At 45.7% G+C, this 14,773-nt stretch overlaps 2 protein-coding genes across 3 annotated transcripts; both read left to right on the forward strand.

Annotated features, from left to right (window-relative positions):
• Nucleotides 1–166: 166 nt before the first annotated feature.
• Sin1 (SAPK-interacting protein 1) lies at nucleotides 167–2,193 on the forward strand. Its single transcript, NM_137119.4, has one exon. It carries the CDS (start codon nucleotides 249–251, stop codon nucleotides 1,956–1,958), a length of 1,710 nt encoding a protein of 569 aa, NP_610963.1. The 5' UTR covers nucleotides 167–248; the 3' UTR covers nucleotides 1,959–2,193.
• Nucleotides 2,194–8,665: 6,472 nt separating this feature from the next.
• Nucleotides 8,666–13,106, forward strand: Achl (Achilles). 2 transcript variants are annotated; one of them, NM_001299490.1, is made up of 1 exon: nucleotides 8,666–13,106. In NM_001299490.1, exon 1 carries the CDS (start codon nucleotides 9,381–9,383, stop codon nucleotides 11,982–11,984), a length of 2,604 nt encoding a protein of 867 aa, NP_001286419.1. In that variant the 5' UTR covers nucleotides 8,666–9,380; the 3' UTR covers nucleotides 11,985–13,106. The 2 variants fall into 2 exon arrangements, with proteins under 2 accessions (NP_001286419.1, NP_610964.1); NM_137120.3 differs by having other exon boundaries at nucleotides 8,666–12,936.
• The last annotated feature ends 1,667 nt before the right edge of the window (nucleotides 13,107–14,773 follow it).

The following is a 14,773-nucleotide window of genomic DNA, read 5'->3' on the forward strand; positions in this document are numbered from 1 at the left end:
TAATAAGTACTTGGTATAACCTTTATCTTAATTGCATAATTTAAGTATATTCATGTAGTAGGTATTCCTCTTATGTTCTGTTGGGAACGGTGACTTGTGCGTGCTATTCGTTACCACCACCAAAAAGTGACCAGTAACAACCGCAATGTTCCATCTCTAGATAATCCAAAGGCGTTAGTGCATTTTTCCGAGATGCTGAGATAAATAGAAATTAATTTTGAAAAAGAGATTTTCTTTTGTTTACTACCATGGCGACCTACTCCAACCAGCATTGGCTGCTCTCCCACATCCGCAACTCCTTCATATCCACGGACGACACCGGAATGTGCGAGACGGTGATGCTGAGCGATGACATGCCCAAACACTATTTGCGAAAATTCGGTAACTCGGGCGCTGGAGGAGATCACTATCATTGGCGACGGGCGCACAAGACACCGCCGACGGGGGGCGGGACAACACCGGAGCGGAACACCCGGCATCCGGATGCGCCACTCCAGGAAGTGGACTTCATCTGCTATCCGGGACTGGACCTCAGCGACGACGAGGAGGACATGTCCACGCACTCCTTTGACATCCAAATGTATCCGGAGGTGGGCGCCCACCGCTTTCGCTCCAACACTGCCCAAAAACTAGAGAAACTGGATATTGCCAAGCGAAGGGCGGCGCGCATCAAGAGTGTTAACTACCAGGAGGAAGTGCAGCCACCGGAGAGCGATGATTTCTTTAAACGCAAAGAGTTGCCCCTCAGCAAAGCTGAGCGAGTTAAAAATGAACCGAAAGCCAACGACGATGATCTGTCAGATGAGGGTGTTCAGAGCCAGCTCACTGAACAGTTGGCCAAAAGTCCAAAGCAAGCACAGAATCGCTTCATTGAATTCGCCCGCTTCGATGGCACCTCCCAAGTGGGTATGCAAACGAAACGGATAAACGTGTTTTTAAATATGCTTCCCGAGCCGGATCGCAACTACCCGTTGAAGATCTGCGTCGTAGCCACTGCCAAAATCCAGGAGGTAATTGGTTTTGTCTGCTACAGGACCTCCTTACAATATCCCGACGTTCCTTTGAAGTCCCTGCAGCATTACGCTTTGTATATGACAGAGGATAATGATGATATGGAAGACTTCCCACCGTTGGACAATCGCGAACCCTGCTCTAAGTTTGGCTTCTCCCAACTGACCCTCGCAGAGCGTCGGCCATTGGCTCCAGTGACGCGAGTTGATTACCACAGCCAGCTGGGCAGTAAATCCATGACTTCCGTGGAAGACAAGACAGCTCTGTCCGATGCGGCTGTCAAGGCTCTGCAAAATATTAGCCTAAATGGAGGAACTAGTGATCCGGGTGGAGGAGGTGGAGGAGGCGATAGTCCACACGATAATGTCAAGGAGTATGAGAAGCGATTGTTGAATCACAACGATATGCTGGAAGCACCCATGCATCGTACTTTCCGCCTCAACATCATCGACAAGAGGTTCTTCAAATCCGATGTGACTCTGGGAATATCTGGTGAGAGAATAGAGATCGATCAGTGCAAGAATGCCAAGTTCTGGCCGCAGAAGAAGCCCGTATCCACTCCCATTGACTTTGTTGCTCACTGCGAGATTTTGGAGCGACGCCACCTGAAGGCTCTGTTGCGCATCTGGCTGAAGTCAAACTCCTCGTCCCCTTCCTTCTCCACGGGCTGCACTTCGGCGCCGATCAACGCCAGCGTAACCACACTGAATGCGGGAAGCGGCAGTGGTGGGATTGCCCACTCGCCCAGCAGTCCGGGTCACTCTTCCGGACTCTTTTCAAGCAGCAATATTCGCTTTAAGCACTACGACTTCGATACGGACACCCACACGGCGGAGCAGATCCACAACAAGCTGAACTGCATACTAGAGATGCGATCCAGCGATCTGAGGCGCGAGTTCCTTTTGCAGCGCGATCGGAAGCAGGAGAAGAGGCAGCTGAAGTTGTAGTATTTATTCCTATGGCAGCGGCTGTCGCTCGTTTGCCTAGCAGGCGGGCAACTGTCACTGCCGCTGCAACGTCCCCGCCTACTTCTCCGCCTCCGCCTCCGCCTCCTGTTCGATAAGTTGTATTAGTTGCTAACTAAAGATTGTGTTACACATGTTTGCCTAGCCTGTAAGTATTTATTGAACTCACCCAACTACGAAGCCTGGTCCTGAAAATAAAATTGCAAAATTTACACTTAAAATCGGTAATCTCTACATTTTTGCTTCCGCCTTGCCGCTGGCGTTTACATTGCGGTTTTGAAGCGATTCACGCGCGATTTGGCCGCGTTTTTAGCAGTATATCTGGTTTTCATTTCCGTTTTTCTCACTCTACCCACTGCAATTGTCTGTAATCAATGTGCAATTAATCGCACAGACAACCAGACGGGGACGGATCCAACGGTTAGTCGTATTACTGCACATATTGTTTTCGGTCTGGCTGTTTATTTTTAGTTTTGCAATGCCAGCGATGACTGGGTTGGGCGCCTAGGTCGCCTGCTAACAGCTGTGGAGTAGTCGAGAATAATGGCTAACTGCCGTTAGACGATCGTTGCATGCATATGCATCTGCAGCGTCGGCTAACCAAGCGATTGCAGCAGCGCGTTCTAAGGCCAAGGTTAGTGACTCGAAATCACGCCAAAATGCGCGACATTTGAGGCCGTTCGTCTGATGGCGATGATGATGCTGTTGGCGTGACCAAATCGAGGCAAATGTCAGCTTTCGATTTATGTTCAAGTGAACAAAACATTGCAACTGACGCTGCAATTCCCCGAGGAAGTGGCTGAGGTGAGACCTAAATTCAGCATCACTCATACGCCGCATAGGCAGCAAAAAAAACAAAAAAAACAACAAAATACCTAACAAATCCGCGCGATCTAAAATTGCCGATAAAATAAAAGGAAAACGCCCATTTTCATGTTCGATATGACCAGTCTGTTTGGGGTTAAATGATTTATGCCTATCTGATTCAGCCTTGACAGAAACTTCGGCCCATTCTTTCGCAAGACAAATTTGAATATCGCAGTCAATTTGTCAAATGCAATGGTATTTATAGTACGAATTGAATTTATTATCGGCAAGTGCGTCGCCTTCGAATTGTTTGTTTTTTTTTTTTTACGCTACAGCTCACTGAATTTCACCGAAAGCAACATAGTTATCAGCTAATTTGCCTAAGCAAATTCAGCAGAGGCGGCTAATTTCGACAAGGATGCGACTGCGGCTAATTGAAAGGCAATAAATGCATTAAAAATAAAGCGGCAACAACCTTGACATTGAAATTGAATGACAAACAGTTTCACTCGATATGAAAGTTGCCAGGCATTATGCCATTTTATATACATACATGCCACATATAGTATGTACAATACATACATATATGCAGTGTGCAAAATGCCATTTGACAATTTCTGCAACCCCCTCGAAATGCGTTTCGCGTTTCGTTTTTCGTCTGCCAACTGCCAATTAAATTCTGTTTATGATGCTTAAGAACTTTATTTCCGCTCGATTAAGTCGTTATAATGGCAGGCTGGGATGCTATGCTCTTTTTTTCTGTTTAGTTAGTATAACTTTCCACAATTTTGAGCTGTTTTCATAATCGGCGGGGCCGAAAGTGGGACCGGCAGCGGTTCTGACAGCGTGGCAGTCGGCGGGGCAAGAAACTTGGCACGCATGTGAGCGGATTTTCACTGCGAACATAAAATGGAAAAAATGGAAAAACACAAAAGTGAGCGGACCTCGTTGTCAATTTATCAATTGCATAAAATAATAGGCCTAGGCGCATAATTTAATGTCGCGTTTGTTGCCATTTTCTGAAGGCCGCCCCGCACATACGAGTGCATACATATGTATTTACGAATATTTAGCTATCTGAATAGAGATACGTTTTTCATTCTCTGCGGCTGCATATGCAGATTGATCGCTGGAAAATGCATTTTGCGCCTGAGTCACGCAACCGGACCCAAAATGTTCGATCGGTTATGATAGCCGAAAGATACGGTAGCTAAACTTCCAATTAATCGCGTATTCCTAAGCTACTCATAAACGGCATTAAGTTATCACCGATCGGCGTACGTATACTTAACTTTTCATTGCTGTTTTCTGCTTCCGTTTTGCGATGTTTGTTTGCCATATTGCTGCTGTGGGAACGTGGCTCGTGTTCGGGAAATTAATTGAGCTATTATTCGATTAATTTATGGCATACTGCCCAACGGTAACTTGCATGCTGCAAATTGCTAGAATAATTTTCACAATTTCATAGATCACAGCTCCCTTTCGGTTTTTTTCTTTTCGTTCTTTCTACATCAGAAGCAAACTGGCAGACCATAAAAGCTATGCCGGTCTTTTCATTATGGCCACAACATTTTGCACATACCAAAGACCCGGGGACCAACCCACACGCAGACAGGCGTTGTCTGCCCCAATGCGTTGCACGCACCAAAAACCAAAATTAAAAAAAAAAAAAACAGAAATAAAAATAAAAATCGGGGACCCACAACTCGAAAAACGCTTGCCATTTTAATTGCACAACTTGGGTGGATTGCGGATTTTTTCACCAAATTGTGCCCAGCCCCACACATAAAGAAACTATATGTTGAAACTTTAATATAGATACACTTATAGATATAATTGCTTGACCCTCAATCGCAAAAATCGTATACTAACAAGTGCAATTGGTTAATTGTTTGTATTGGTTAATAGATAGTATGCCACAAGTACAAGGAAGCGTTCCCAACTTCATAACTTCATTCATGCATATCTTCATATTTCTCGCAGGGAGTAAGGGGTATCTGATAGTCGAGGTGCTCGAGGTACAACGTTCTGCCTTTATCTGCACAACTTGTTATTCTCATTCGAGACATTTGTAACCCAATTCTGTCGCACGGGAAAGGAGGCAAATGCACTTGGCGATTTACATTTCGATCTGCGGCGGCTTAATTAAAAGCGTGCTGCACAATGGCCACGCATTCGAATTCGGATAAAAAAATATGCTATATGTAACGCCATAACCTGGAGGTCATTCCGTTCGTTCTCCAACCTGTTGCATCCCCGACCACTCAACGTGTCCACCTCCAGTCCAGTCCAGAATCGCGGCACAGTCGCCGGCGGCGGCATCGTCTTCCTGCCTCCATCGGCGATAAATTGTGCTGGCATCAGCCTCTGCCAAGGTCGCTTCCTTAATGAAGTGCCGAAACTTGGGCTCGTTTCGTTGCAGGCACTTGACTTGGAACTGGTTTTTGGGCACCGCTCTCAAGTGGATGCCACCACCAAGATGCAGGTGGTGATTGCCACTTACACGGCGAAAAAACAACACATAAAATTAGTTATTTGTTTAGATCTTAAAATATTCTTACTCTTAACTTGGTAAGCAGATTCTAAAATGATTATCTTTATGATTCTTGTTAAAATGACTCAATTCTTTACAAATGGTGCGAAGATCTAGTTGGTTTTCTCTCAGTGCTGACCAAAACAAGCCGAAGGTTGCACTGCCCTTGTCCCGGACCTGTTTTTCCCGCCTGGTTGCTGCCACTTCCATCCTGATAAAAGGTTCTGAATTATGTAATCCCGCGCTGGAGTGCAGTGCCTTTGTGTGCGGATTCTCATGACCCACTTTTGCGACCATCCATGCAATTTGCAGCCATAAATCCGTTTAGCCGGACACGCAGGATATGCGATCATAATTCATCAGCATTGCACAATGCAAGGAATTAAATGCATTGCAAAAATAGCAGCAGCATTGAACTTGAGGTAAGGCGAAACTGTCTATTGAGTTGAATGGGTGATTAAAATATTTCTGAAAATGCAATTATGCAAATTGGAATGAAATGCCGCATATTCCATTTCGGATATCTAAACTGATCGGTGCTGACAGCCAAGTCTTCCCACTCGAGTCTCGAAAATCTCCGGGGCGAAACTGAGTTTTTCGCGTAGGCTCAACAGTATGGCAGCGCGTGCAAAATGTCAACAGAAGGACAAACTTCAGCTAACAATTGCTAATGTGCGCCGATCGCAAGCAGATCGGCCAGAGCTATAGATCGATGGCCCTGAACGCACTTCGACTGCCTCTCGGCAAAAAAGTGCAAAAAGCAAATAAACGCTAGATAAAGGCAAATAAATGCGTGTACAAAGCAAACTAACAACAATGCAGCATAAGGCTTAAAAATTGGCTTTTAGAGGCAATTTGCTACCTCACTCCCTCAGTTTTTTTTTTGCGTTTTTTTGGTTACTTTTGAATTGACCTACCTCAAATGCTACCACTTCCTGGTTTATTTGCAGCTTTGGGCCACAATCAAACGAGTTGGATTAATCGATCTTGGAGGGACACGCCCGCCCGACAAAAGCGGAGGGAAAAAAACAAAAAAAAAATATCAAATCATAATTTTGATTTGTATTAAATAAATCTTTTGCCATTTGCGGTTCGCTTGTTGGCTATGCCACCAGCTACCAGGCCCATAAACAATAAAAACCTCTTGATTTCTTATTGTTGCCTTTGCCCGTTTGCCAGTTTGGCAGTGTGTCAGTGTGTCTCTTACCGCAAGGTTGCAAGATTTTTACCTTTTCGCTATTCATTTATCTTTTTACTCTTGGTTTTCTATCTATTTTTTTTTTTGGCAACATAATTTACTTGTTGGCAAATCAAATTGTAGAGGGAGCTCACTCTACAATTCGAAATGAAATGCTTGTCGTCAATTGGCAAATTAATGAGCATTTGATGGCCAGTTGACCTTATGTCAAGTATACGCCGCGTGGCCAGACGACAAGGGGCAACGGGCAAAGGCGGCAGGCAGAACACCTTGTAATTGGATTGCAAACGTTTGTTCTGGTTCTGTCCCGCCTTTGTCTTGTATAACTTTATCAGTTTTGGGTAAACAATAGCCTGTGGACGGACCAGTTCGCCGCTGATGCAACACAGTGTTTCATAAAAGTCAGGCCCACTAAAGGGATTATTCTTATAGCACTCGCTCATATGAGTATGGCCGATGATATAATACCGAACAGCACAACAGCCACAAAGCAAAAGTCGAGAGAATGACGCTGCCATTGCGCCGCATTTCAATGGTGCACTTGAACTTGCACTTGACATGCAAATTGGCGATGCGATAACTGCGATGCAACGAGGATTCCCTGCGCTAATGAGTCGCGCAAACGTGGAGATTGGCGGGATACATTTCATATGTGTATAAGCGTATAATTAATTATGGAATTTTGTTTACTTAAGGCAATATGCTTTGGAAAACTAGTATAAGACTAAAAGAGAATTTAACTTGCCAACTGATGCGATATAGAAACATTTTTTGAATTATTACTACAAAAGAAATTTGAAAATTGAAAAATATTCTTGTCCTTGCGATTTGTACCTTTGTTTTAGCCTTCATATCTAATTTTTTCTCTAATTTTCAAACAACACTTTGTTGCAATTGAAATAGTGTTTGCCCAATTTCCATGATAAGTTTCACGTGCGCGATCGCCTCGTTTCAAAGCGGAACTGACCTGCAATTGATTGATCAGCGTCTCTGGGTTGTCAAGTGTGTAACCCTCAAATTGCAATTTGTTGTCGCTGGCCGCCGTTCAGTTTCCTTCCTGTTTCCCCTCGGAGATAAACGGCTCGTTCTGGACGCAGTAATTGCGATTGCAATAGCAATATCAACTGCAATTGCAATTGCAATTGCAATCGTGTGTTATTTTCGTGCAACGAGGTCACCACGCGAAAAGCACTTTCCCAATTTTCAGGCGATCAATGCAAATCGGAAGTGGCTGTGTGTGTGCGCGTACACTGCGCTGCACTAATGTCAAACGTGTGGCATATTCAAACAACCGAACGAGCTGACAAATGCATTGAGCAAATGCAAATGCCGCCAATGTGTTGTTGTTTGCTGTTGTTTTTGGCCAAGCTGCTGTTGTTGTAGGCTGTGTTGTTGCTGCTCAGTTAGATGTTGTTGCTAGTAGTGTTGCTGTTGCTGCTGTTGTAGATTATTCTGTTGCTGCTACATTTGATATAGTTGTTCGTAGTTGTTGTTTGCGTTATGTTTGCAGTTGTTGTTCGTGATGTTGCTGCTGCATTTGTTGTGTTTGCTAGCAATGTTGCTGCTGTGTTTGCTGCTATTGCTCGTAGTGTTGCAGCTCTTATAGCCTTTGCTGTTGCTCCAATGTTAGATGCTGTTGCTCGCAGTGTTGCTGCTGCATTTGTTGTGGTTGCTAGCAATGTTGCTGCTGTGTTTGCTCATGTTGCTCTCAGTGTTGCTGCTGTTGTAGCCTCTGCTGTTGCTGTTGCTGTTTGAAGTGGCTACTCATATGTTTGCTGTTAGTGCAGCTGTGTTTGCTGCTATTGTTGTTGTTGCTGCTGTGCCCGGTGTGCTTGCTGCTGTTGCTTTTGTTGTAGCTGTTTGCTGTTGTTGGCAACGCAACAAGTTTCGTGTGTGTTGCCAATAAGTTATCGCTGCCGACGTCGCAGCTCTCGCTGCGCACTGTTGTTGTTGCTATTGGCATTTCGTTGTTATCGTGCGTACTTGGACCGCTCAATAACGCCGCTGTCGCCGACGCTGGCGTCGCTGCCGCTGTCGACGTCGCTGCCGCCGGCCGCCTGCTGCTGTAAACACGAAAAAAGAGGCAGAAAGAAAAAAAATTGAAACGAAAGCAGAGGGTATTTAACCGACCTCAAATCAATTTGCAATTTCAGTCGATCTCCGCGTTGCAGCGTTGCATGAACTCAATTTAGTCGCGTGCGAAACAGAAAGTTTACACAAGTTCAACCGAATAGCCTTACGGAAATACATAGGAAACGGGCAACAACAACTAACAACCAACAAGCTGAAACAAGCAGCAGCAACAACTTGAACTCGAAAATTACCCAAAACGCAGACAAAATTGTTAATTGAACTTTTATTTATTAACTTTTTGGCGAATCGGTGTCAAGCGCGGCCTAGAAAAAGAAATAAAACAAAAACCCAGGCGACCAAACGCCCCAAACAAATTCCAAGCACGTTGCAGGCGATATTACGCAAACGACGGTATAAAAAAACACCAGCAACTGCTGCAACTAACTACACCAGCAACACCAACATTACCAACCAGCAACAGCTGACGTTCAATGAACGCTTCAGTTTGGGTTTCAGGTTACCCAGATGCACATCTTGGCTAATCGGGCCCATCCGATGTAAGGTGCAGCTCCCGCAGCGAGCTTTTCCCCACTGAACTTGAAAGTGAAAGTGAACGAGAGAGAGAGAGAGAGAAGGAGAAGGAGAAAGGGAGCGGAGAAATTGGAAAGAATTACACTTGGCTTGGCCAGCAACTATTGAGAGTAAAGCCGAAAGAAGGAAAGACAGCTTTTCGCTTTTGCTGGAGTGCCCAAGAAACATCTCAGAGCATCAGCCAAGGTCGTTCGTTGTAACCATGAGCAGTCCCAGGGATAAGGCGGAGCAGGTGTACGAGGTGAAGGCTCCACATGCCGGTGCAGAGGGTCACACGTTCCTTGTGAGTCCCGTGGACCCCACTCCGATCCTAGCGCCCATTCTCACCGCTGTGCCTGTGATGAAAGCACCGGATTCGCCTGCTTCAATGGACAAGACCAAGGAGATGGAGGAGCTGGATGATGAGCAGCCGAGCTGCAGTTCCCAGGCGGTGGTGCCGTTGTCCTCATCGCTGCCCTGCAAGCTGCTCCGCATGCATGCCAGACGCTCGGCCCAGGCGCTGCTCCACCAAATGGAATCGATGGACTCTCAGCTGGGCAGCAGCAATGGCAGCACCTCGGAGGATACTTCACCCTCTGCTCCGCCCATGTCGCCCACTGACCACCAACTGGTGGATGTGGGCATGGGTTCCTCCATTGGGGACTCGGATGAATCGTCGGAAGAGGGTGATGAGCTGAAGCCCCTGGCCGTGGACAATCACATCATAGCCGAGGTGGACCTAACCGAGCGCCAGACTACGCCACCGGCCGTCTTGAGTGAGGCGAATTTGGAGAAGTTCCGTAAGCACCAGATGGATAACATCTATCTACATCCTAACTTCACTCTGGATGCTTCTCCACCTCCGGCGGTCGCACCAGCCAACTCACCCGTTCTGGAGGCCAAGAGAACCCATCGTTCGTTCCTCACCATGAAGAAGGAAAAGGAGGTGGAGCCGCCGCAAGAGAAGGAGCAGGAAGTGCCGGTACACCAGGAACAGGATACTGAGCCCCAAGGACCCAATGAGATAGACACACTAGATCCCTCACTCATTCCCAGCGAGGAACTGGCAGCCGAAATCACCGATGCCGTGGAGTTCTACTTCTCCAATGAGAGCATCCTGAAGGATGCATTCCTGCTGAAACATGTGCGACGCAACAAGGAGGGTTTCGTCAGCCTTAAACTGGTGTCCAGCTTCAAGAGGGTGCGCCAACTGACCAGGGAGTGGAAGGTGGTTGGAGATGCAGTGCGTCGCAAGTCCCGCAAGATCGAGCTGAATGATGTGGGCACCAAGGTGCGCAGAATCGAACCGCTGCCCAGTTTCGATGAAACCATGCCCTCTCGCACGATCGTTGCCTGTGATCTGCCACTGGACAAGCTAACCATCGAAAAGGTATCGGATCTATTCTCGCCATGCGGAGAGATTGCCCTCATACGCATTCTCAAGCCCGGAATGGCCATTCCCGTGGATGTGCGTCAGTTCATGAACAAGTATCCAGAACTGCAGCAAAAGGAGTGTGCTCTAGTGGAGTACTTAGAATCCTCTTCCGCCAGGGATGCCCGTCATCTGAATGGCCCCTTTCAGGTCTACGAGATGGTGGCGCCCAAGAAAAAGACCGGCAAGAAGGCAGCCGTCATCCAGATCGCCGCTCCGGTGGCCCGGATGGTGGAGAATTATCGCTACTACAACGATGCCAACTACGAGCGGAGTCGAGGTGGCAGCTTCTCCGGCCACGAAACTGTACCGGATCTGCGCTTCAAACTCAAGCGCAACAACTCGGACTTCCAGCCCAGTTACTACCAACAAACGGGGCCCAGCTACCATGCCAATCCGTATCAGCATTATCAGCCCCGTGGGAGCATTGGCAACCAGAACCAGGAGGTGGGTCCCAATGGTTTTTTCGGCTATGGTCCCAGGCGATACAGCAACACATCGACAATTTCGGCCAACACAGCGGCCGCCTTGGGCGATGTTTCGCCTATATCTTCTGCTGTCAATTCAGGCGGTAATCCGATGGTGTCTGGTATAAGCAGTCTGCAGCGCCGTCTGTCCAACTGCTCCGAGCAGAACTACACTCCAGAAGTCAATCCTTCGATGTCACGAAGGGCCAGCAATTGCTCGGAAACGGGAGGAGTTCCCCAACGTCGCGATTCGAACTGTTCGGAGAGTTGTCCATGCTCCCGAAGGGTCTCGGACTTTGCTCAGACGACAGACACTAGTTACAGAAAGACCTCGGTGTGTTCGAATGGCAGCTGTCCGGGCAATAATCAGAACCAGGAGCGTCGCTTCTCCAACGGATCCATGCAGTTCGAGCGAACCTTCTCGAATGCCAGCGAGAGCAGTGGCTTCTATCGTCGCCCGTCGAACGATTTCAATATCGAGCGGGAGCCCATCCAAACCGATCAGCTGGTGGGTGGAGGAGGCGGTGGCTACCAGGTGTGGCCACGTCGTTACTCCAACAACTTCCAGCAGCTGAGCAGCAAGCTGGCGGCATATGATAATGCTCAGTATATCGGAGGAAGACGTATATCCACGGACTCGGGATACGATCGTCGCTGCTCGTTTGGATCGGAAGGCTTCGAAGGATCTCCACGATCTCGCACCGGTAGCTTCCTGAGCAACTACAAGCACGGCGGCGGCGATGGCTACGATGGCCAGCCAAGATCCCGAACCGGTAGCTTCCTCGACGGATCTCCTCGGTCGCGTTCCGGTTCGTTTGCCCAGCGAGCTGCCGAGAGCCTGGTGCGCACTCCAATGGGTCCAGATGGTAGCAAGGGATTCGGCCAGAGGGCCAGGAAATTCGGACAGACCATATCGCCCGTAAATTAGAATGAATGGGGGGGCACATTGTTGATTAATTTTAGTGGGAAGATAGTAGTACTCTGTTATAGAACTCCGTTTTAGAACGGCTAATCGTATGTGAAATTAATGGCTGTACACTGTGATGCTGTTCAATTTGTTAAATGTCCCACACATACACCCCCAATACACTGTAGCCCAACCTAGGTTAGGAACAGATACCTATAGTTAACGAATTTTTATTACCGAATTTTCCGAGTGGTTTCGTTGGATCATGTGAAACTCTGCCAGCCCTTCATTCATTTACTTTTCTACAACTTTCTTATATGAAACATGACGATAACAATCACTGCCAATAGCTTAAGGAATACAAAACAGAGATTTAATTGGTTTGGTAGACACTTAAGATTATACTTAATCAATATATATGATTGACCATTAACCAGTTAATAGATTGTAGGTTAATATACTTCAATGTTGTGTTTTTGAAAAACTATAGAAATAGAATACGGGCCCAACTATTATCACAAAGTCTCACATGACTTCGATATATATTTATATATATATATGCCTAGATATATTCCCATGAGTTCACAAATTATTCCTGGCGACTTTTATGCAGTTTTAGTATTCTTTTATTGCCTATAAACATTTTTATTTAGCTTGCAATTAGGTTAGATATAGGATAGTCACACCCATAACTCAGACGGCTGCCATAAAAATCAGTTATAGAATTGCGGCCATACGAAACCAGATGTGAGTAATACGAATATAATTCGGATTGTAATCAAGGAAAATTGAATTAGATTCTCAGGTCATTAGGTTTAACATTCGAGGGGCAGGCAAAAGGTGATTTTCACATTTTCCACCCAATTCACTCGCAATTTTCGCACGTTTTTCTTTTATTTGTTTTTTATTTTCCACACTTTTATTAGCCTAATATTTACATATTTAGATGTAGGAAACTTGGTTGTCCTCCCGCAAAAAAAAAAGAAATCAAAAACGGAGGAAACAGCAAAACGGATTATTACAGGAGAGAATAAAAATATTTTTCATTTTTAGCTTTTAATTTCGATTTCTTACAGACGCATTAGTCTGTAGATGCAATAAATTATATTATGCGTGTTAACCATAAATAAACTTATTACAAACAAATAAACAAAAAATCGGGGTTGCAATTGGTCTAGGGTATTATTATAATTACACCACAATGGTGAACTTGAAATGGAGCTCAGCTAGCAAATTCGCTAGCTTTTTTTTGCCAAATCATTTAACGAATCTTGCGCAATTTGGCTACCCGAAATTGAAAGCGAAATTCGCGCCACTCGAGAACCGAAGGTAACTAGGCCACCAAAATAGTCGACAAAAAATCGGCAAAATATTGGTAAGTATATATAGATATAGTAACAGTAACAACAGCAAACCCCAACCAGTCTGCCTTGCCTGTGAAAGCAACAATTTGAATTTTATTGAATAATATTCGTAATTTCTGTCTTCGCAAAGTGACATGAACGTGACGCATGCGCCCCCAACTCGAGTTTTGAATTTGGATACTGTTTTTGGCACTTTTTGCTTTTGTATTTTGTTGTATTTTATTTTTTTTTTTTTTTGATTTTGGGGCGAACTCGCCCGCGGTTCATAATTGTTCATAAAGCGGCCGTTAGCATTGTTATTGCCTTGTCTCCAGCCTCTGGGGCTGAATTTCGAGTACTCATGCCTTAATCGTTGCCGTGCGTGCGATTTTTTTGCGGTCCCAAGGTATTTGTTGTTCACTTTTCAGCCGAGTTCGTTTTTTCTCGATTTCGGTTTCTTTCGGCTTCGATTTATTAAACAATTTCAATGGGCATACTGGCTTGTACACAAGTGAATGATTTTTCGCACACACGCATCCCGTCGCGCCGCCCACAGCAGCCTGACTTTTATACTTTAATACTTTGTTTTTTTTTTTTGTGTTTTTCGAAAACCAGTTTTTTTGGGGCGCTTGGCCAGCGCACTGAACTAATTGTCGCACAATTTTTCACCGCGTGGGCAAAATTCAAAAGTGCAGCAAAATATACGATCTAGCCAACGGGAAGCATTTTGTGCGTACATTGCATAATATTTTCGTGGGAGGGGGGGGGAGGGATATATGTGGGGTTTGTGCATGCCCCACAGGCTCTTATTGTAATCACATATGTAGCAGGGGTTCAAACGATCGCTTGATTCAGCTTCCTGCCGCTGGGGCTTTATTGCCGAATTCACTTTTAAATTTATGCTAATTAAACGTGCTCAAACAGGAACCGAACGAAAACCAGTCGAACATCTCGTGTTTTCCAGAACAACTTGCACTCATTAAGCGAGAGTTCATCTCAAGCAAATGGATATAAATATAAACCATGTGAATTATCGCAGTTGAATTAGGCATTAATTCCTTGGCAGTGGATATAATTTAAATATTTTTACATACATCTTATGAGTATGAAACGTGTTTCACAGATCGGTTATATCGATATTTAGAATAATATTTATTTTAAATAAACGATTTCCTTAAGTACGTTTCTCACGGTGCATCACTAACCTTAGACAAGTCTACACTTTTTTGGCAAGACCGCACATCCTTGGACGGGCTAAAAATGTCGCACAGCACTCAATGATTTAATCTCTGACTGACAGAACGTAGAACGTGCCGTGTGGCAAGCCGCTCGAAGCTGCCTCAACCTTGACCGTCATTCGTAGGCGGCAGAGTGGCGAGAATCGCGAGGCGTAAGCTCTTCGCACGGCCATCGGGCGTATACGCGATTTCCGGAAACTGCACGCTCTCTCCGTCTCCTTCGACGTGG

The sequence above is a fragment of the Drosophila melanogaster genome, chromosome 2R, assembly GCF_000001215.4.
Source record: "Drosophila melanogaster chromosome 2R".
In the NCBI taxonomy this organism is placed as follows: domain Eukaryota; kingdom Metazoa; phylum Arthropoda; class Insecta; order Diptera; family Drosophilidae; genus Drosophila; species Drosophila melanogaster.

Bases quoted from the DNA above. Each gene is read 5' to 3' on its own strand.
- Sin1 (NM_137119.4), top strand. From the start codon at position 249: ATGGCGACCTACTCCAACCAGCATTGGCTGCTCTCCCACATCCGCAAC.
- Achl (NM_001299490.1), top strand. From the start codon at position 9,381: ATGAGCAGTCCCAGGGATAAGGCGGAGCAGGTGTACGAGGTGAAGGCT.